We start from the raw sequence: 20,392 nt of genomic DNA on the forward strand, positions 1-20,392 counted from the left end.
GTGGCGCCGATGGTCATTATATGTGGCCGTCAGTCTGACTCTGCCCCAAGCCTCCTTGCGCTGGCAAAAGGAGAAGGAAAACAGAACGGCCCCCTCGGGCTGCTGAGCTCCGCGGGGGCAGAGTCGAGGGTGTGGGCGCGCCTGTGTCCCCGCAGATGCAGTACACGTTCATCTACCAAGCCTTACTCGAGTACTACCTCTACGGGGACACGGAGCTGGACGTGTCCTCCCTGGAGAAGCACCTGCAGACGCTGCACGGCACCGCCACCCACTTCGACAAGATCGGGCTGGAGGAGGAGTTCAGGGTGAGTGCGCCGCCGGCGTCTGCACCCTGGGGCGCGAGGCCGAGGAAGCAGGGCAGGCCGGCTGCCAGCCCTGTACCTGAGGCCTCTTTTAGTCCCTTGCCCTCTTGATCGACCCCAGAGAAAGCAGGGAGCTGCCCGGGCCAGTGACTTGCGAGAAGTGTCAGGGGCCTTTCAGAGCCTCCCGGCGGCCGGGCAGGGGCGCGTGCCCGGCATGTCTGTGCCCCAGTGCTGAGGAGACGTCCTGAGACAGGACAGATGTTCCCTTTGCACAGGAGCCCTCACGGGTAGTGTGGCCCAGCGGTGAGCGCTTTGCTCGTGAGTGTTAGAGTTGTAACTACGTCATTATGTCCTTCTGGCGCAGAAACTGACCAACGTCCGGATCATGAAGGAGAACATGAGGACGGGCAACCTGCCGGCCAACATGAAGAAGGCCCGAGTCATCCAGATCATCCCGTGTAAGGCCCGCGGGCGGCACCGGCTACCAGGCCAGGGCCACTTACCTCCGTCAACCGGGTCACGGCAGGGTGTCCTCCGGGCCCAGGCTAGGGGTCTTGGATGCTGTGTCAAGTGTCAGGAAGAACAGGCCCACCTGTGAAGCACCGGGTGACCGAGACAGGCAGCTCAGATCATGAGCTTAGAGGGGGAGGGCAGCTGGGGCCGGACGGCCAGGAGGGCTTCATGGAGGTGAGATTTGCGGCAGGCCTGCCTTGGGGCCTCCTGAATCAGAATCCGGGTCCACACATCGTTCAGTGCTCCCCGAGCCTGGGCGGAGGCGCGTCCCCTCTTACACAGAGGGGAGCAAGTGCTTTAGCTAAGGCCATGCCAGTGAACTTAGCTGAGACCTCTAGGAAAAGCCTCTGGCCTTGGGGTGGGCAAGAAACGGGCCTAGGGTAGAGTCAGGACACTGGCCTGCGCCCAGGTTGGGGCGGGGAGCAGGCCTGGCAGGGCCTGGAGGAGCAGAGGCTGAGGCCAGCGAGGAGGCGGACTCTGCAGGCATCCGAGACACACTGAGGGGTGTGGGACACTGCCCCGCTTGAGGAAAACAGGGTGTGTGTCATGGACTTGTCCTCAATGGAGTTGCAGGTCAACAGTTATTTGCCGCCTTCAAAGGGCTGTACCCAGGCCTGCTTTCCAGGGCCACTCCATGCGCTGTGGGGAATGGAAGGTTCCTGGGGGCTTGGGGAAGCCCTCTGCAGCCTCAGACACCCGATCCTTTGTGGCTCTGGTGTCCTGCTGGCTGCTCTAGGGCCCTGCCTGGTCACATGCCTTTTACTCCTTAAATGCAGTGTTTACAGTGCTTATATTTTGATATGTATTATGTTGATTCATGAAAAATGAAAATGATAACTGGATTATTTTTAGAGCTTTCCTACAAAAAAAACAAAACAAAACAAAACAAAAAACAAACCCACTTCCCTGGGTCACTTTAATTAACCTATTTTATAAGGTAAACTTTCCAAAGAGTTGGCTTTGCTTAGCAACTTTATTAACAGGCTCTATTTTGAAAGCTTATAGTAACAGATTAAAGTTTGCAAGGCAGGACAGTATTTGAACTAACTAAAGAAAATGCTGCTTTGCAGATGACTTCAATCGAGTGATCCTTTCCATGAAAAGGGGACAGGAATACACGGACTACATCAACGCCTCCTTCATAGACGTACGTAGAGTGGCCTCAGTTGTGCTTAGCGCGAAACTCTCTCCTTCACATCTGACCACACAGACTCTTGATAAAATCAGAAAGAATTGACATGTTTCCAGAAACTCAACAATTTTGTTAGCAGAAATACTTGCTTTAAAAAATGATAATGTGTCATGGGATTAAGAAAAAAATGAATAGTAAACTCTGGAAACAGAAGGATATAGACTCACTGCTTAGTAATTGGCTCATTTTTCATTCTGCTTTCAATATATAGCTATTGTTCTTTTACATAGCTATTACACGTCAATTATATATCCAGCACTTCTGTGAACTTTCTCTTGTGTGATTTCTGCAAGATTTACTCATGTAGACAATACAATTATGTGTTCAGAGCACATAGACACAGGTTTTCTTCACACACAAGGGCATTAGCAGAGAAGCGGGCAAGAGACAGCATTGCAGCTGAGTGTGTTAATGTTACTGTTTGCAGATGAGAAAACTGTGGCAGAAGTCAGCAGGGTCCTAGTGGATGGACTAGGATTTGAACCCCTTCCTCCAACTCCATGCGCAGGGTCCTCTGCACAAGTGTGATGCTAATCTAACTGAGACACACAGAAATGTGTTAGAACCAAAGCCACCGGGTGCTTTCAGGTGGTCACAAGCCACTGGTAGTTCGAAATGCCCATTCATAGCTGACTCAGGGGTTGAAGGTAGAGGTGTATAGTTTTCAGAGAAAGTGAGCATCTTGACCTCCTTCTTGGTCACATGCCATGCTTAGTGGCACCCCATGCCCGCTGGGGTTCGGTTCAGGGCATGGAAGATTGGAGGGTTTCCCTCATCAGGCCTCTGACTGTCCTGAGCGCATGTGGCAGGGAGTGGAACGGGAGTGGAAGGAAGTCAGATTTTAACCCCTGCTCCCCTATTTGAAGGGCTACCGACAGAAGGACTATTTCATCGCCACCCAGGGGCCCCTGGCGCACACGGTGGAGGATTTCTGGAGGATGGTCTGGGAGTGGAAGTCCCACACGATCGTGATGCTGACCGAGGTGCAGGAGAGAGAGCAGGTGAGAGCCACCCAGCCCGGGCCCTCTGGGGGCCATCTGGGCACCTGTGGGGACCGTAGCCACTCTCAACAAACGTCTCACCTGCTGTCAGTTCTGCAAACACATGGGTGGGCAGAGCCAGGACGACTGGGCAGTAAGAGAGGTTGGAAATGAAAAAGGTTTCATTCACCCTTTCCTTTTGTGGGAGGACATGGGTTTAACTATAACTACCCACCATCTTTTATTCTTAACCTACATTTTATTTAACCTGCCTTGACATTCTGCCATTTTGTATTGGCCAAGATCATAGGCTGTGGAAGAAAAAGACATTATTAACTTTTTTCAAGACAAAGACACAGGCACTGATGTGTGTACCTAACTGGTATCATCCTGGTTGAATGGAATGAGCTAAATGTTTCCCTTTTCGCAGAGATCCATCCCTGGCTTTCTTGTATTTATTTAATAACAAAACAACAAACACCTGTAAACCCACCATCCAACAGAAAAACCAAATTTTAGCTATAATGTACCTCTAACTAGATCATCCCCCAAGACATAACTACTACCCCAAATTTGTGTTTTGATTTCTTTGCTTTAAAAAAACAGATTTATTGAGATATAATTCACCTACCATCCAATTCATCTTCTTAAAGGGTACAATTCAGTAGATTTTATTATAGTCACAGAGTTGTGCAACCATCACCTCTGTCTAATTCCAGATCATTTTCATCACCCCAAAAAGAAACCCCATCCCACAACAGTCACTCCACGTCCCTCCCTTCCCACCACCCCTGGCAGCCACTACGCACAACTCCACGTTCTGACGTTCTGGACACAAATATAAATGAAATCATATCATGTGGCTTCTCTGTGATTGAGTTCTTTCACTTAGCATGTTTTCAAGGCTCACCCATGTCATAGCATGAATCAATACTTCATTCATTTTATTGACAAATAGTATTCTACTGTATGGATATACATTTTGTTTACCAATTCACCAGTTGATGGACACTGGGTTGTTTATACTTTTCCAAAGTGGATGTGGTTTCAAAGTGGAGACCAGCAATGCATAAGAGATGTCATTCATCTACACACCTTGTATGGCATTCTCAGGCATCCTGATTTTCATAATTGAACAAATGTAAATATTATCTCTTTGTGGCTTCGGTTTGTGTCTCTCTGATTCCTATGAGGTTGCGCATCACTTCGTAGACTTGGGGACGGCATGTTTCCTCTTGTGCACAATGCCTTGCCTTTCACCCATTGTTCTTTGAGTTGTTTGCCCTTTGTTATTGCCTTAGAGGAGTTCTTTACATATTCTTGGTACTAGTCCTTTGTTAGTTTTATGTATTGTAAACATCTTATCACAGTTTGTGGCCTATCTTCTCACTCTATTAATAATGTTTGTTGATGAAGAGAAGTGAATTTCATTGTAAGCTCATGTTTCGATTTTTCTGTGTCATGGTTGGTTAGCTCTTTGGGGGTCTTGCTTTGTAAATCTTTGTATACCTTAAAGTGAAAAAGTATTTTCTTCTTCCAAGGGTTTCATAGTTTTGTTTTTGGCCTTAAGTCTTAACCCATCTTGGTTCATTTTTATTAAGGTTCAAGACTACTGTATATGGTGGTGCAGGTTGTACCACTGCCCAATTCTAGGCAGAGCAGGGGCATTCATATCAGCCCAGGTAGGGTTTGAGTCAGGGATCCAATTTCACTTTTCTCAGATATAAAACCAATTTTTCCTGCTCCATCTATTGAATAATCTCTCCTTTTTATCATGTGGCGGAGTTCCATCTACATGTGTCTGTTTCTGGGCTCTATGCTGTTCCCTTGATCAACAGGCATTCACAGGCATTTGTATTCATATTTTTTTGGTCAAATTTAATCCATTAAATGATTTCAGAGTTATTCTGCATCATAGAGTCAAAACTGCTGGCAGCAAATTATTTATTATGAGACTTAAAATTTTATTTTATCTCTGAAGGATAAATGCTACCAATATTGGCCAACAGAGGGCTCAGTTACTCATGGAGATATAACAATTGAAATCAAGAGCGACACCCTTTCTGAAGCCATCAGCATACGAGACTTCCTGGTCACGTTCAATCAGGTACCGTTGCCATGCCTCCTTTAACTCTTGTAGACCTAATGAACCGCCACCATCACTTGGGGTTCTGCTTGTCGTACCAGAATGTGGCTCTGCACCTGTCGTGCTCCTCTAGAGTCCCAGGTGACTTTGAATGCCTCCTGGGTTTAATACAGAGCCACACTATCCAGTGGCAGGTCTCTTGTAAAATGCACACCTCCACAGCCACCTGCTTCCTTGCTGGGGGCCGAGGATGGCAGGGCGGAGAGGTGACCTCGAGGGGCATCCACTGTGCTTCACTGCTTCCTGCTCCTGTCTGGGGAGAATGACATTAGCCAGGGCAGGAGGCACAAAGGGGACAAATGAAGCCACAGAGGCCTCTCAGCACCCTCAGCTGTCCCTATTCCCACTGGAGCCTGGGCTCTGCTCACACTCTCTCCCTGGCAAAGAACGAGAACTCCAGGTCAATCGCGGGTAACATGACTCACCTGTGGGACTTGGGGCTGAGCTCAAGGTGGTCAGCACAGCAAAGTGCGCTTGCCCGGAGACTTGTTCTCCTCCACGCCAGCAACAGAACGGCCTGGTCCATTAACTAGACTCATCTCCAGCCTCTGATGGGGAACGCGGCTCCCCAGCTTCTTGGAATAGATGATTGCCTTCCCTCAAGCAGAGCCGCAAGGATCCCTTGAAGGGTTTGGGGGCTGTCGGAACACCAGGGGACATACTCTGGATGTCTTGCTCCCCACTCAGAAGGAAACAGCAAACTGCTGGCCTCTGCTTTAGGGCGAGCACAGCAAACAACCTTCAGGCCGCCCAGAGAAGGATCCTGGTGGTGCAAAAGACCCAGGGAGGACTCCACACCTCAGCTGATTCCTGTGAGGGGAGGGCGGCGGGCTTGGGACTGTCCCTGGGGGCAGCATTGAGATGCCCCTTCCTCCCGCAGCCGCTGGCCCGCCAGGAGGAGCAGGTCCGAGTAGTGCGCCAGTTCCACTTCCACGGCTGGCCCGAGATCGGGATCCCGGCGGAGGGCAAAGGCATGATCGACCTCATCGCGGCCGTGCAGAAGCAGCAGCAGCAGACGGGCAACCACCCCATCACCGTGCACTGCAGGTGAGCGCCGGGCCTCTGGGCTGGCGGCTCAGGCCACACAGCCCAGCACCGCTGTGTATTTTCTGGACTCTTACCTTCCCTTACACACACGCATAACTGCACATAGATGCATAAATGTCATCTTATCATACATGCATTTTGGAGGGAGGAGTTAGGAAGTGACTCATGCACACATTTCCATGTGCTTTTGAAGTCATGAAAAATTGCCAAGCAAAGCTCAGATGAATGCCACCAGGTACTTCAAGTGGCTTGTGTTCATTGTGAAAGACCACCCTGGTTCTGGCCGCAGCGCCCACCACCGCCCGCTAGTCCTCTCCCTGGGCTTGGGGAGCGAGGGGCCAGGCGGGGACTCCTAAGGGAGGCTGGAGCCATGCTGGCTCCCAAGTCAGGCCCAAGGTCAGAGGGACGCAGCCACGGACACCCCTAGGGACAGCCGAGCCCCCAGCGAAGACCTGGCACACAGCATTCGCCTCTCTGCACCTGTGTAGACCTGGGTCTGCCTTCCACACCCTTGCAAAGCTCTTCCAAGCGGCAGTTTGGGGTGTTTTTATTCTTGAGTGGTACTCGTTTGCTCCAAGACTGTAACTCTGTTTCTCTTCTCACACCTTGGCTTGAGGTCTTTGTGGCTGCCGTCTACCCGGCCCACTGCCCACCCCTTGCAGCCACGGAGCCGGGCTTAGGCCGTCAGGGGCTCACCTGTGGGAAGGCAGTATGGGGACAAGCCACTCAGCAGGACAGGAGCCTTAGAATAAACCCACACAGGACATTCTGGGGCCCAGAGGGCAGCCAGCCCGCCTCCTCTAGCCCTGCTCACTTAGACTCCCCTGAGCAGGCCTGGGCTCTGCTCATGGGGGGTTGGTCAAGCAAATGATCATTTTCAACACAGGTCACTGAAGTCGTCATTGCTGGGAGGTGTCGACTGTCTGACTGTTCCCGGCAGTCAGTGCCCTCTTAACATCCCCCAAATCCCGCCTTGCAGCATCAGCCGTTTCAGAAGACAGACCCTCTTTACGGTGCCAGGGTCACCCCTCCCTAGACCTGAACCGGGCGGGTTTGCGCTTCTGACAGGTTCCCAGGTGATACTGGCGGGGCTGGTCCAGGGACCACACTTTGAGAACCACCGGCCTACACAAGGAGAGGGGCGGTGGCTCCCGTCGCTTAACACGCATAAGTGGTCCTGACCCATGTTGTGACATGTCCATCTGCTGTAATCAGGAGAGTGTTTCAGGAATTTTGTGTTTGCTGAGTCTTGCTCAGAAACTAAGCGACACACAGTGATCACTAAAAACCCGGTCAAAGGCTGACCGTTTGCAGCGATCCTTGCTGCAGTGCTGACGTGCAGGGGTTGGGGCGAGCTGCCCACTTCCCCGACTGCAAGTTTCCTTGTCTGCATTAAGCGCTCTTTCTCCACAGCGCTGGAGCTGGCCGGACAGGTACCTTCATAGCCCTCAGCAACATTTTGGAACGAGTAAAAGCAGAGGGACTGTTAGATGTGTTTCAAGCTGTGAAGAGTTTACGACTTCAGAGACCACATATGGTGCAAACCCTGGTAAGAATCTGAATGACGAGGATGTTACAGAAGAGTGAGAATGGTTTCATGTCGTATTTGATGTATGTTTCATTAGAGGAGCTCAAGCGTATGGGGAGGTGGGAAGGTCCCAAGGAGAAGAGTCACTGCCACTTTTCACGGTAAAGCCGTCCTTCTGCGGGTCGCTGACTGGGTCTGTCCTCTGGGCGAGACTCGAGAGGAGGGGCGGTCGGCACATTTCAACGACTAAGACCACCGGTGCTGATGGTGTGAGCTTCTGTGTCAATGTGAACTATTTTATGAAATCCTAATGTACATTTAAAAATGCACTGTTATCAAGTTCAACAGTGGCACTGACGTTTACAATCCTGGTACTTGTAATTTTCAGTTTTATACTCTTGCATCTGGTCTGTTGTCCTTGGCGGGGTCTCACTCAACCTCCAGACGCTGCCGAAGGGGCCGCAGGGATCCCAGGTACCCTGCCCTGCGCGTTCTCTTTCATCGTGCGGACACACTTTCTGGTTTCCAGAAGAGATCCCTCCTCACCAAATTTGACAGTGGCTCATGCTAAACCAGCGAGTACCACTTTAAAGGCTGTTACAACTCCTTATTTCCCCAAAGCTTCCTATTTAGGACCTGTCTTCTCAGCCTGCTCCTTCTCCACCCTGGCACAGTCCCGGCTCCGGCAGCCCCGTGCCCAGAAAGGCGGGCAGGAGGCCCTTCCGTGACCTCCCATCACAGCAGAGCACCCAGCTCGGGAGAGCCAGGGCAGACAGGGCTGGCCCACGGTCCCCTCCCCTGGCCAACCGTCAGACTCACCTGGGGGACGTTCACCCTCCTCTCGTCATTCAAGCTGCCCCTCAAACCAAATAGGTGGAATCTCTGGGGTGGGACCCAGACACCCAAATATTTAGAGCCCCCAGGTGGTCCCACAGTGAATACAGGCTGGGGAGACACGAGGCTAGGAGGGAATCGTGGCCTGCTGGCTCCCCTGTGGCCGTGGAAACAGCCGAAGGAAGGGCACCTGGAGCTCTCGCGTCATGGAGCTCCGGTCCCAGCACCGGCGTCCTCGCTAGGCCCCCAGGGAGATGCTGAGAGGCTGATTGGTGCCTCCTAACAGGCACGCCCTGACAGCCCAGGTGCATCACAGGCTAGAACAACTGTGGGCGTGGAAAAACTGGCACCCCACACCACAAGAGGTGTTTCAGACCAAAATAGCAATGATAATTAATAAAAACTTAATAGGAACCCCCTCAAAGAGAAATTGAAGAGAAATAATGATGAACCAGACTCTTTTGGGTTTCTTTCCCTGCTTTGATTCGACTGCAGGCGTCCCCAGGCAGCGTTAATAGCATTAGCCCCACCTGGCCAGCCGTTCGGTGTAAAAGATACGCCACGTGGTGCCTTGGAAGCCGCGGCTGCGGTGATCGTCCCAGCTTCAGAGCTGGACTTGCTCATGGCTCTGTGAACTTGGACAAGCTCCTTCCACTTTCTGGGCTTCAGTTCCTTTCTGTGGACATGGGGTTGACGCTGCTGCCTTTACAGCCACTGTGCAAAATTTGCTTTCAGCACACCAGGGGCCCCACAGTGCTGGCCCCAGGGCGGCGCCCAGCAAACCACAGCCAAGAGCATCTCAGAGCAGCAGCACACGGCGCTTCCTTGGTTTTCTGGGGACTCGCAGCTCTCAGTAGCTTGCCTTGTCTGGCTGCCATGTCTTAGTTCCAAGAACGTCTAGCATGCAGGTGCCCTCCGGTCTCAGCTCTGCTCTTCCTGGCCCTGGCTTCTCTCTCCACGCTCCCGTCCTGGGAAGCTGTCCTCAGATATTCTCTGGCTTTCTTGCCTGGTGACAGCTTGAAGGAGCACTTTGTAACCTGACTTTTAAAGTCAGCGTCCAGCCCAACGCCCAGCCCATAGCAGGTGCTCCAAAGCAAGCAGCGAATTAGCAAACAAACGAGGGAGAAGTTAGTCGTTGAGTAGTAACTGTCAGGTGTCGGCGCTGTGGAATCAGGTGTTTGCAGACACCTTTCTCGTCTCATCCTCACCATACGCTGGTGGCCACTTCTGTGCACAGAAGTGTTCTGCAGCCTCCTCCATCTGGGACAGCTGCATGGCCTGCCCGAGATCCTCAGGCACTGTGTCAGCATGAGATTCTAACTCGTTCTGTCTGATGCCAGAACTGAAGGGCTTAGCGACTGCTCCGTGCTGCCAGACCTGACATCTGGCAGGGATGTTACGGCAGGAGCCGCAGTGGGCGAAGACACGCCTGCTTATGTGCAGGCTGACTGTCCCTGCAGGTGGGCTCACGCACCAGAGTCTAACTGCTGACCACTCAGGGCAGACCTGCTTCCAACTTCCCCGATGGGCTTTAGTCAGACCTGGTGTTCCAAAGGCCACAAGTGCATTTGTTTTCCCTGAGCCTTGTGGCTTGGTCAAAAATGTCTGTCTGTGGCCTGTGTCCTCCCAGCACTCTGCCAAATACGCTTTATCGGTCACTGGCCACCAGTCACAGGTGCTCCAGACAACACCGGCTGGCCAGCATTAGCCCATGTGTTCCCTGTGGCCACAGCGAGTGTGCGTGACTATCTCTGCGTCCCTCCCAGACTGGAGCCGGCTTGACATTCAGCTGCTGTAGCTTCAGATAGAAGAAGTTGGAGAAGTTGAGTCAAAAGCCAGTTTGTACATGTAACACTTTATGAGGGTCATGAGAACACTTATTCCTCTAAAGAGAGCCTATATTTTTATTAAGAATTTTCTGGAAATTCACGTTCCTTTTCCTTGTGAGGGTTGGGTGATCAGGTGGGAATCTTAGTTGCCAGAAATGAGGACCCCTGCAATCTGGTTCTCCCAACTTCATGCAAACTCAGGACCACCTTTTCTTTCTCTGGAAAACCCAGCTCCACCCCATCCTGCCAGACCGAGAGCTGCGGAAGGGCTGAGCTAGCTAATGTCTGGCACCTGCCAGCCTAAAAGGCTTCAGACGTTGGTTTGCTGTGTGCTGAGAAGAGGCTGAGGATACCGTGTTGGAAAGAAGAGGGGTGGGTGCTGAGGACAGTGCTTGGCCTCTCTGGCCTCCCGAGTCCCTCTCCTGGTCCCAAGCTCACAGGTCCCACTCAAGGGTCTGCAAGTAACCAGACCCTTCCATGTGAGAGGCAGGTGAGCTGCCGTCTGCAGTGACTGGAGCCCTGGGGGCCCCTCCCCTGCCCATTGTCCATTACACCCACCTGGTTTTCTGAAGACCCACAGTCAGCTCTTCCAGTTTGGCAATTGTCACTCTCTCTGCCTGTTTCATTTCTCCCCACAAGACCTTGTCATTGATGGTGCCACCGGCACCACCCAGCGGCCACCCTTAACTCGCTGACCTGGCTGTGTCCCCCACGGGGCTGCAGGAGGAAAACAGGCAGACAGGTGCAAAGGCATTTTAATGAGATAAATGCCCTACATAACTGTAAGGCATTATTCTTTTGACCTGTAGTAAAATGTATACAAAACATTGTCCCTTTTGTGGAGCAAATTTAGACTTAAAATAATCTAGATTTTCATTTTATTTAACTTTGATTATGTTTTGTTGAATTATGAAGTTTATCTGGCAATGTTAGTACTCCGTTGCTTTTTTTTTTTTTAGTTCAACAATGGTTGTTTTCTAGTTAAATGTGAAAACTAAAGACAATTTACTCAGATCATTCTAAAATACACTACTTTGAAACTAAACATTGACATTTTCTACGTAGGAAAACAGCTTTATTTGGAAATTTTCATGTGCCTAAATTATAGAAGCTGATGTGCATAAAGGTATCCAGTATTGTAATAAATAGATTTATTTATGTCTTATTTTTTAGTGTTCTCCTAAGTTAATCAAATATATTTTTTGAAATATTTTAATGTATTCTTGTTTTTCTTTCAGGAACAGTATGAATTCTGCTACAAAGTGGTACAAGATTTTATTGATATATTTTCTGATTATGCTAATTTCAAATGAAGTTTCCTGCCTTAAAATATTTTTTAATTTAATGGTCAGTATATTTTGTAAAAATCATGTTAATTTATTTCACAGTTGACATTAATATCCTTCTTAATTTCTTTGTATATATTTTGTTATGCCTTCCAGGCCACCTGCTATAAAGTTATTAAATCTTAAATACCCCTTTTAAAATTTGGAATAATGTATTAAGGTGAAATAATATACCATAAAATATATATTTCTGCTAATATCAGTAAATATCTTAACTTTTCATCACATTCATACTATCTAATTTCACACGTTCAGCACCTCTAGACGCTCTAAATCTTAACGTGCCCGTGTGCTTGTGCCAGTACTAAACACAGTGCTCATTGTTAAGGAAACAGCCGAGGACTCAGAAGTCATTTGAAAGTTCTCTCTCCTAACACTGATTTATAACTCTGAAGAGCAGCATTTTTCTAAAGCAAACTGTTTGTGAAGATACTATGTAAAAAGGGACTTTTGTAAAGTCCTCGGTCACCACCCATGAGGTTTATCTTCACATTGTAAAGATCCATGAAGATGTTGCACCTAAACCCAGGTGTAGGACACATTAGAGTAGTTGGTGACTACATAGTAATATTTAACAATGCATTTATTCAAGACCATGTCTACACCATGGTGGCTGGATGAGAAGAGAAGTAAATGCCGTGTCGTCCGGTTGGCCCATGGCCTTGGGTACACCAACACCAGACACCGGAGCTGCACTCCGAAAACCACTTGCTGTCCATCTGTCTGTCTGTCTGACCCAGATAACCCTCAGAGAATCCAACCAGCTTTTTCTCCCACTCTCCTCTCCCTTTCTGGCACCGCTGCCCATGCCGGTCCTGAGCTATGCTTGGAGGCTCGAGACAAAACCACCTCCCATCCAAACATCCGAATAAAGCCAAGCGTCTTACGCACACACAATCGAGGAGCACACACTGGGGTAGAAACAGTAGAATAACCACGAGTGATTACACTTTACATTTTCTGAGAAGCATTTTGGTATTTAAAAATTTCTTGTACAAAGCTAAGATTGTTTATAAGAAAAGAAACCTTGAAATCTAGATTTATACAGTTTTTTATAGTCCCACTCCTCCATGTTAAATAAAAGAAAAAGAAAGAGAAATCCTTACTCTAAAGGCTAACTTATTTTTGGATGGAAATACTACTGAGACCTTTGACACTGGATAAATAATGATCCCACTGCCAGATAGGATTGGCTTATGGGGCACAAGAAGGGCAGGGGGCATGAATATAGAAACATTTAATTTAATACCAGTTATCTCTCTATGGCCATTAGATACCTAGCAGATGAGCACAATATAGATAAGAAGACATCTGGTCTACCTTACTCAAAGCATTTAATGTGTGCATTTTTGGTACATTTTTGCTGTTTAAAAGAGACACATAGATTTAAAGGCCTTATCTGACATTTCCACGGACAACTGATTGCACCCCCTGTTTCAGTGTTTATCCTCTATTCAATGACGGCGTGTGCAAATGCAGCCTGGGATAGGTTATCGTTCTAACAGTAGGTCACAGGTAACAAGCCTGCTCCACGACTCAGAGCCGCAGCCCAGGGCAAGAGTCGGTGCCACACAGGAAGGATGAACCACACTTTGTGACTGCCACCGTCACCACCAGTTGCATCCCTGGGCTGCACACGCTGAAGTTCATTGTCCCCTCCCCTGCTGTGCGGCGACGAAGCATAGAGGTGGAAGAGGACAATGGAAGGAGCTTTTTGATGCTCCACAATTGGTCCCCTTTGTTCTCATTGTTAAAATCCCAAACCCAAAAGCCTTTCTTTGACTAAAGGAGAAGAGAGGGAAAGAAGCTTTTCTCAGCACCGAGCCCTAGAAACAGGGACAGCTTGCGGTGCTGAAGGGGACATTACGCTGCTGATTTGAGAGTTCACAGTCAACATTGAGGGGCACAGGCTTTGGTCCAAGTTTAGGAGCCCTCCGTCGGGATCCTTGAAGCCCTTTGGTGGTCTAACTGGCATCTCTTGTATCAAGAAGTACCTTTAAGGTAGACCGTTTTGGGGTGTCCTCAGGAAAGTGCCTGCTTACGTGCCGTCCTGCCTCTTGGCCCGTCCCAGATGTCCACCGCAAGGTTTCTGCCTTGTTCCCAACCCGTTCTCGTTCCAGAAACAAGGCAGAAGCCACTCTCCCTGGGACGCAGGACCTGCCCCTCCCCAGTCTGGGGCAGCACCTGCCCTTCAGAGGGGCCTCTGCCCAGGCCCCGGTGCAGACAGTCTCCTGGGGTAACTGCGTGCAGAGGGAGCGGAATCTTCTCTGTGCAGCCTGGAAAGTTCATCTCTTCTTCCCTTCAGTCAAAGAAAGTCCCTTGTACAGAACAAAACAGCCCACTGTGGACAACATCATTGTTCCTTTCACGTCCTTCTGTGTTGCATGCTGTTGCATTCAAATGCCAAATAGCGATTAGAAGACGACCGTTCTGATCTATATGCTTTCTCGGTCACTGTGTGACTGACTTTAGGGTTTCTCTCCATGTGCTACATGAACGAAGAATGCATACCAGTGTTTTAAAAGGTATTTTTATGTGTTTTTAAAAACTTTTTTAAATGAGCCTGACACCTGTGTTTCAGCATTTGGAGACATGCCCATGTTATTTTTTTAAATGTATGATTACTGATACTTCTTTATTTGTTTAACTAAGTTGTGTTTAATTTATGTGCAATCTTTATAATATATGTATGTATGACAGTTTCAACTATATTTTCTTTTGTTACATTTATAATTTGATCTTGCTCTGATTATAATGCCAGTGAATGTTGCTAAATTCTTTGTATATGCAAATTGCAAGATCTAAACACTCTGATGCAAGGATAAACCTTTACTTTGACTACGAGCCTGTGTCTCTCTGCCTTCATGTCTCTTCATTCCACTGCTGTGCCTTACGTCCTTTCAGACGTGACATTCATTAGGAGGTGAGAACGGTTTGCACAGATGATTTAACTCCGACCTGGCACAGAAACAGCCCCTAAGACATGGGTGGGCACAGTGGCCAGTGGGCCGGCGGGTCTCAGCCAGTCCGCGTGAAGCACAGAGTAGCAGCGCCTCCTCCAGGGAGCCCGTGTTCTTCCTCAGGTCCAAACAGGACTCAGCTGTGAGCAGTGGACCCCTAAGCCTAACCCCAATCCCAACCCAGAGTTTCTGAGGAAGATGACTTCACACTTTGAAGTCCACAGCAAGGTGGAATCAGAAAACATTGTCTTTCTTCTTAAATTCTAAAACCTGACTAGGCCTCCCCTTGAGCACCCTTCTCCTGTGCTTCCAGAAAGATGGAGTTGACATACATTTTCCTGTTTTTCCCACTAAGAGCAATTAAAACCCTGGACACTGTATATAAAACAAACATTAAAAGCCTCTGAAAGGTGGAGAGAAGAGGGCAGACCAGTGAGGGACCTCGGGAACAGAGGAATGACATGGTAGTGAGTTCCTTGGGAGGACGGGGGCGGGAGGAGTGTATTTTTATTTTTACTTTTTGCTTCATATGCCCCAGACTTGCATCTAAAGAAGCCAGCAACCCAGAAACACTAATGGGCACAGACCTAAAAGAGCCCTGATAACAGCCTGTTCTCAATAGCCAAAGAAGCAGGAAAGGGCAGCTTAGCAAGGCAGAGAACTTGTAGACAGTCATCGCTCTGCTCCAGCCAAACAGCATAGGAAAACACTGGCCCTAGGCCTCCCCTCACCTCCACCAGCAGGGGCTGAGTGAAGAGTCCAGACTTCCGAACTCAAGGAATCTCATCCCCTCCTTCCCCACTGGGACGGAACCAGAGAAGGCAAGTAGGCGGTCAGGACATTCACCCCCACTGCATGGTAATGCGCTCCCTGCCTCCCCCCTGCATGGTAAGTGGAGGCGCCCCGGGGACCCTGGACTTCCACATCCACCGGGTGGTAACAAGGTTCCCTCCCTCTGCCCCTTCCCATGGGGCTGGTGTCAAAGGAGGCCTAGTGGAGATTCAGGGCTGTCACCACCACACAGAGGTAGCAAGATCCTTCTCCCCCCATGGTGTCGGAGTCAGTAGTGAGGCCCTCCTGCCATACCCAGCCAGGGGGCATTAGTGGGGGCCTGGTGGGGACCCAGAGCTCCCACCCTGCTCAGCGTAACAAGAATCACCTTCTCTCCTCCACCTCAAGGGCCAATGGACGCCACACCAGAAACTGAGCTCCCACCTACACCCAGTGTAATGAATGAGGCTGTGCTCCTCCCTCCCCATCTGTTTGAAACACCAGGAATTCAGCAAAAGCAGAAGGTTTAAGTAAGATTCAGCATCTCATAACATTATACCCCAAAATGCCTAGCTTTTAATACAAAAGGATTCATCATACCAAGAACCAGAAAACTCTCACACAGACTGAGAAAACAAAATCATTAGATGCCCACATCAGGATGACAGAGTTGTTAGAATTATCTGACCAAGATTTTAAAGCAGCCAAAGTAAAAACACTTCAACAAGAAATTACAAACATGCTTAAAACAAAGGAAGAAATAATATCAGCAAAGAAATACAAAGTATCAGCAAAGAAGATACAAAGAAGAACCAAATGGAAATTCTTGCACTGGAAAATACAATAATTGAAATAAAAAGTTCAGAATGGAGGGGACAGAGGAAAGAATTAGCAAATTGAAGGATAGAAATTAACCCATCTAAACATGGGAGAGAAAAATACACTGGGGGAGAAAGAAGAACGCAGGTAGAATTAGCATCTGATCCAGCAATCCCACTTCTGGGTATATTTTCAAAGGGATCGACAGCAGGGACTTGAAGAGACACTTGTACATCAAAGTTCATAACGACACTACTCACAATAGCCAAAAGGTGGCAGCAGCACAAGGTCCATTGACAGATGACTGGCTAAACAGTATGTGGGATACACGCCCAACAGAATCTTATCCAGCCTTAAAAAGGAAGTTTTCACACATTCTACAACGTGGATTAACCTTGAGGATGTCATGCTAGGTGATATGAGCCAGTCGCAAAGGGAAAAATACTGTATGATTCAGGTCAGTGAGGTGTCTACATAGCCCATCTCACAGAACAGAGAGTAGAATGGTGGGGCCGGGGGCTGAGGGGAGGGGAGATGTGGAGTTAGTGTTTAATGGATACAGAGTTTCACTTTGAGAAGATGAAAAAAGTTCTGGAAATGGTTGGTGGTGATGGTTACACACAATGTGAATGTACTTAATTCCCCAGAACTATACACTTAAAAATGGTTAACACGGTAAATTTGTTGTTATGTATATTTTGCCACAATAGAAAAATGAACTCAGCCTTAGTTAGGGGCCTATGGGACTATAACAAAAGCTCTAATACTCAAGTCATCGAAGTCACAGAGGGAGAGGAGAAAGAAGGCAGGGCTGAAAAAAGTACTCAAAGAAATAATGGATGAAAACTCTTCAAGTTTGGCAAATGAATAAAACTAATAGCCAGCTTATGACGTGCTACAGGGGTCTGCTGATTTCAATGTGACATGTCCTAGGAGGCATATATATTAAATCATCCATTTCTCTGGATCTGGGATTTCCAAACTAAAGCCCTTTACCAAAAGTGGGCCCCCAGTCTGGTTTTGTGAACAGCTTTTTGGGAACACAGCCACGCCCATTTGTGTATGCAGTGCCCGTGGCTGCTCAGCCTTCCAAGGCAGAGCTGAGTCGTCATAGACAGCACTGCCCACAAAGCCTAACATATTTACTGTCCTGTCCTTTAGAGAAAACGTTTGCTTATCGCTGATCTAGATTAAAACCTATAAAACCTTCTCTGCGGAGGGGTGTGCTTCCCCACATCCCAGCCACGCTGGGACCCACGGCAGGACATCGTTCCTTTTAGCCAGACTTGTATGCCTGGGCCAAGCTCACCAGCGTTCTGTGATCAGATGTCATTTAAAGACACTATTAATGTGGTATCAGATTTCAGCCACCACATCACAGATATTCACTTTTGTCATTTTCTTTTCTCCTGCAGGGACCATATTCAGCTTGGATAATCCTGAAACCTGGTTACTCAGCTCTTAGTTATATCATGTTTCTCTGCATCGTTTGTGGCAGGGTAGTTTTCCTCAATTTGTGTGACACTATGGGGGCTTGATGAAGACATATACACATTATTCAGAGTTTTTATGTTCCAGATTTTCCCTTCACCTTCTCCAAAGAGAAATCCCTGAGGACACAGAATGTATGAGCCACAGGAAGAATCTCGGAGCTTTAGGCATCTGGAAAATATATTCATCTTCTGACAGTGATGATAGTTAGCATATACTGATGTTTACCAAGCTCCAAGTAAAATGCCAAGTGCTTTATACACATTGTCTCATTTAATCCTCTCAACAACCCTGAGCCTGGGTGCTAAATAGCCTTTCACAGATGGGGAAACTGTCCAGCAGAGTTTAAAGAGTGTCCAAGATCACACAGCAACAAAGTAGCGAGCCAAAATGCACCTAAGCCATCCGAGGGCAAAATATAGCTTCCCCATGGCATAACAGAAACACTGTGTCAGCCTGCAGTGCTCAGCAAAGTTGTTACAAAGTAGACTGGGCAGGTGAAAGATAACTCCTGGGCCAGGGAAAAGCACCCAGCACTTTTCTTGGGTGCCTCAGCACTTCTTGCCTCGAAACGGCCGCTCAGGCTGGCCTTGACTGCGTTAGAGCTTTCGCTGTTCTGTAGTGCCCTTTAGCTGATTGTCATCCTGAAATCCAGGCCTAGTGGAAAACTGTAGTATCATTAACACAGCATGGGTTGCATGACAACATATGACGACGGTACTGAGCCTGTGTTACTTGTTTCACTGTGAACAAGCAAAAATACAATGTAAAAACTTGGCATTACTCACTGGGAAGGGATTTAAGGCCACAGCACAGGATGGGCAGAAAGATCCCAAGGAAGAAACGGAAACAGAACACAACGAACCAGTCTCTTGCAGTGGCCCATCTGTCCCACCCTGTGATTAGTTTGTGTTTTGTTTTCTTTTCCCTACTCTCCCCATAATAAAAATATCGTGGGTTTTAGTACTATTTCATCTCACAGACACCTTATTGGACACCTCCTGTGGCTGGTCACTGGGATATGGCTGGGATATGGTGACCAGGAAATGCATTTGTCTGCCCTCATGAATGAACACAACTTGCAGCCCTGGGAGGAGACAGAAACCCAACTAGTGGTTTAGTTTCCGCTGTGCTGTGTGCTACCAAGAGCTACCGGATGATTCCAGGGCAAACCCGGGACCTGTCCCAGCCTGGGAGGACAGGCATGGGGGTGAGGTGGCCCGTGGCCAAGAAGACTGCCTGGACCTCAGGACTAGATGGAATCACCCACGTGGAGCAGGAGGGGGACTTCCAGGCAGGGAGAGCAGCAGGTGGGGGCACCAGCCTAACGGAGGCAGGAGGTGGTGAGGACAGAATTAAAGAAAGCCCAGCAGAGCCTGAGGCTCCAGATCACACAGGCACCTGGAGGCAAAAAAGCTAAAAACCGCTTGTTTACTGGGACGTTCCCATCAGAGGGAAACTGGGGCTCAGAGAAGTTCCGGAACCGTAAGGAAGGCGCGTGGGTATTTGTTTATTGTTCCTGTTCTCACATACGCAATCAGCCAGGGAATGGGTAAGATTTGTCAGATCCCGCCCCCCCACACACTGAAAGTTGTGTCGTCTGGAAATGTGTCTTGGCTAGCCCTTTAGTGGTCTTTTATAATCTGGCACCGCAGCCCTGTGAAATGAAAACCATCCTAGTGCGCTCCTGAAATGCTACGCTGACCCAGGCGAGAAAAGGGGCTGATACATTTCAGCAAGATTTTTGTTAGAATTGAGCTCTAAATGATTTTTCATCAGGCAGAATGCTCCATTCCACAGGCATACAGTTGGCTGAAATTTTCTATTCCTGGTTTATAATCACTACTAAATCTGAAGTGTTAGTAGAATGACTTTGAAATGCCACCTCCCTATTGCTTTAAGGGTTTAGAATTTGGCCTCTCTAAAAGGAGACGTCTATGCCTCACACCTTCCAACAAAGTGTCTTCTCTGAGGGGGCCTCCCCTCGGACACCCTCGTCCTTCTTCTGCTCTGGTGTCCTCCCACTCTCCTTTGTGGTCCCCTGCCCTGCTAAGCCCCTCGGATGTCCCCTTCCTCCTCCCACCCCAGGCCCTCCCTCAAGCAGAATCCATCACCGTCCCTTCTGACCACAGACAATGCTGTTCAGAACACTATGACAACAGCTAAAATAGCAACAGCAACTGCTACCAACTCAGCCGGACACCAGTAGATTTCCACACTGTCAGCAGAGGCCCACCATGGTGTGCACCTGGCTCCAGGCCACACTGGGGGAAGGAACGTGGAGAGACAGGGTGCCACCCACCCTGGGCACAGGCTGGGGACAGCTGCCCCACCCTGTCCTCCCTCCTCCCCCAGCACCGGGAAAGGCAGGCAAAGGGGGAAGAGTCCAGACAGGTGACTAGAGGATGGCAGGCTATTTTCCAGCTTAGAGACAGGGAAAGAGGAACATAGAAGGCAGCTGTAAACAAAACTGGAGAAAGGGTCACACCTACGGGTCTGGGCCTCAGATGAGACTCAGGAGGCCTCACTTCCCAAGTCAGCCATCCTGAGATGGTGGGGGGAGGAGACTCGTCCTTGGTCTGTCCAGAAGAGCAGTTATTCTGAGTATCTGTGTTGCTTCCTATACCAGGTGAC

The 20,392-nt window shown here is 48.9% G+C and overlaps 1 protein-coding gene across 3 annotated transcripts in view; it reads left to right on the forward strand.

Annotated features, from left to right (window-relative positions):
• Positions 1-14,559, forward strand: part of PTPRE (protein tyrosine phosphatase receptor type E) — a 36,985-nt gene extending 22,426 nt beyond the window's left edge. For 2 of the 3 annotated variants that reach the window (XM_069461018.1, XM_069461019.1), the window contains 8 exons: positions 156-305; positions 667-760; positions 1,886-1,962; positions 2,874-3,008; positions 4,969-5,094; positions 6,014-6,180; positions 7,594-7,729; positions 11,610-11,693. In XM_069461018.1, the coding sequence (XP_069317119.1) occupies positions 156-305; positions 667-760; positions 1,886-1,962; positions 2,874-3,008; positions 4,969-5,094; positions 6,014-6,180; positions 7,594-7,729; positions 11,610-11,684 (960 nt within the window). In that variant the 3' untranslated portion in view covers positions 11,685-11,693. Of the gene's footprint in view, positions 1-155; positions 306-666; positions 761-1,885; positions 1,963-2,873; positions 3,009-4,968; positions 5,095-6,013; positions 6,181-7,593; positions 7,730-11,609; positions 11,719-13,837 lie in introns of those variants that run through there. The other variant, XM_069461020.1, reaches the window with a different exon arrangement.
• The last annotated feature ends 5,833 nt before the right edge of the window (positions 14,560-20,392 follow it).

Source organism: Eulemur rufifrons, chromosome 28 (assembly GCF_041146395.1).
Source record: "Eulemur rufifrons isolate Redbay chromosome 28, OSU_ERuf_1, whole genome shotgun sequence".
NCBI lineage: Eukaryota > Metazoa > Chordata > Mammalia > Primates > Lemuridae > Eulemur > Eulemur rufifrons.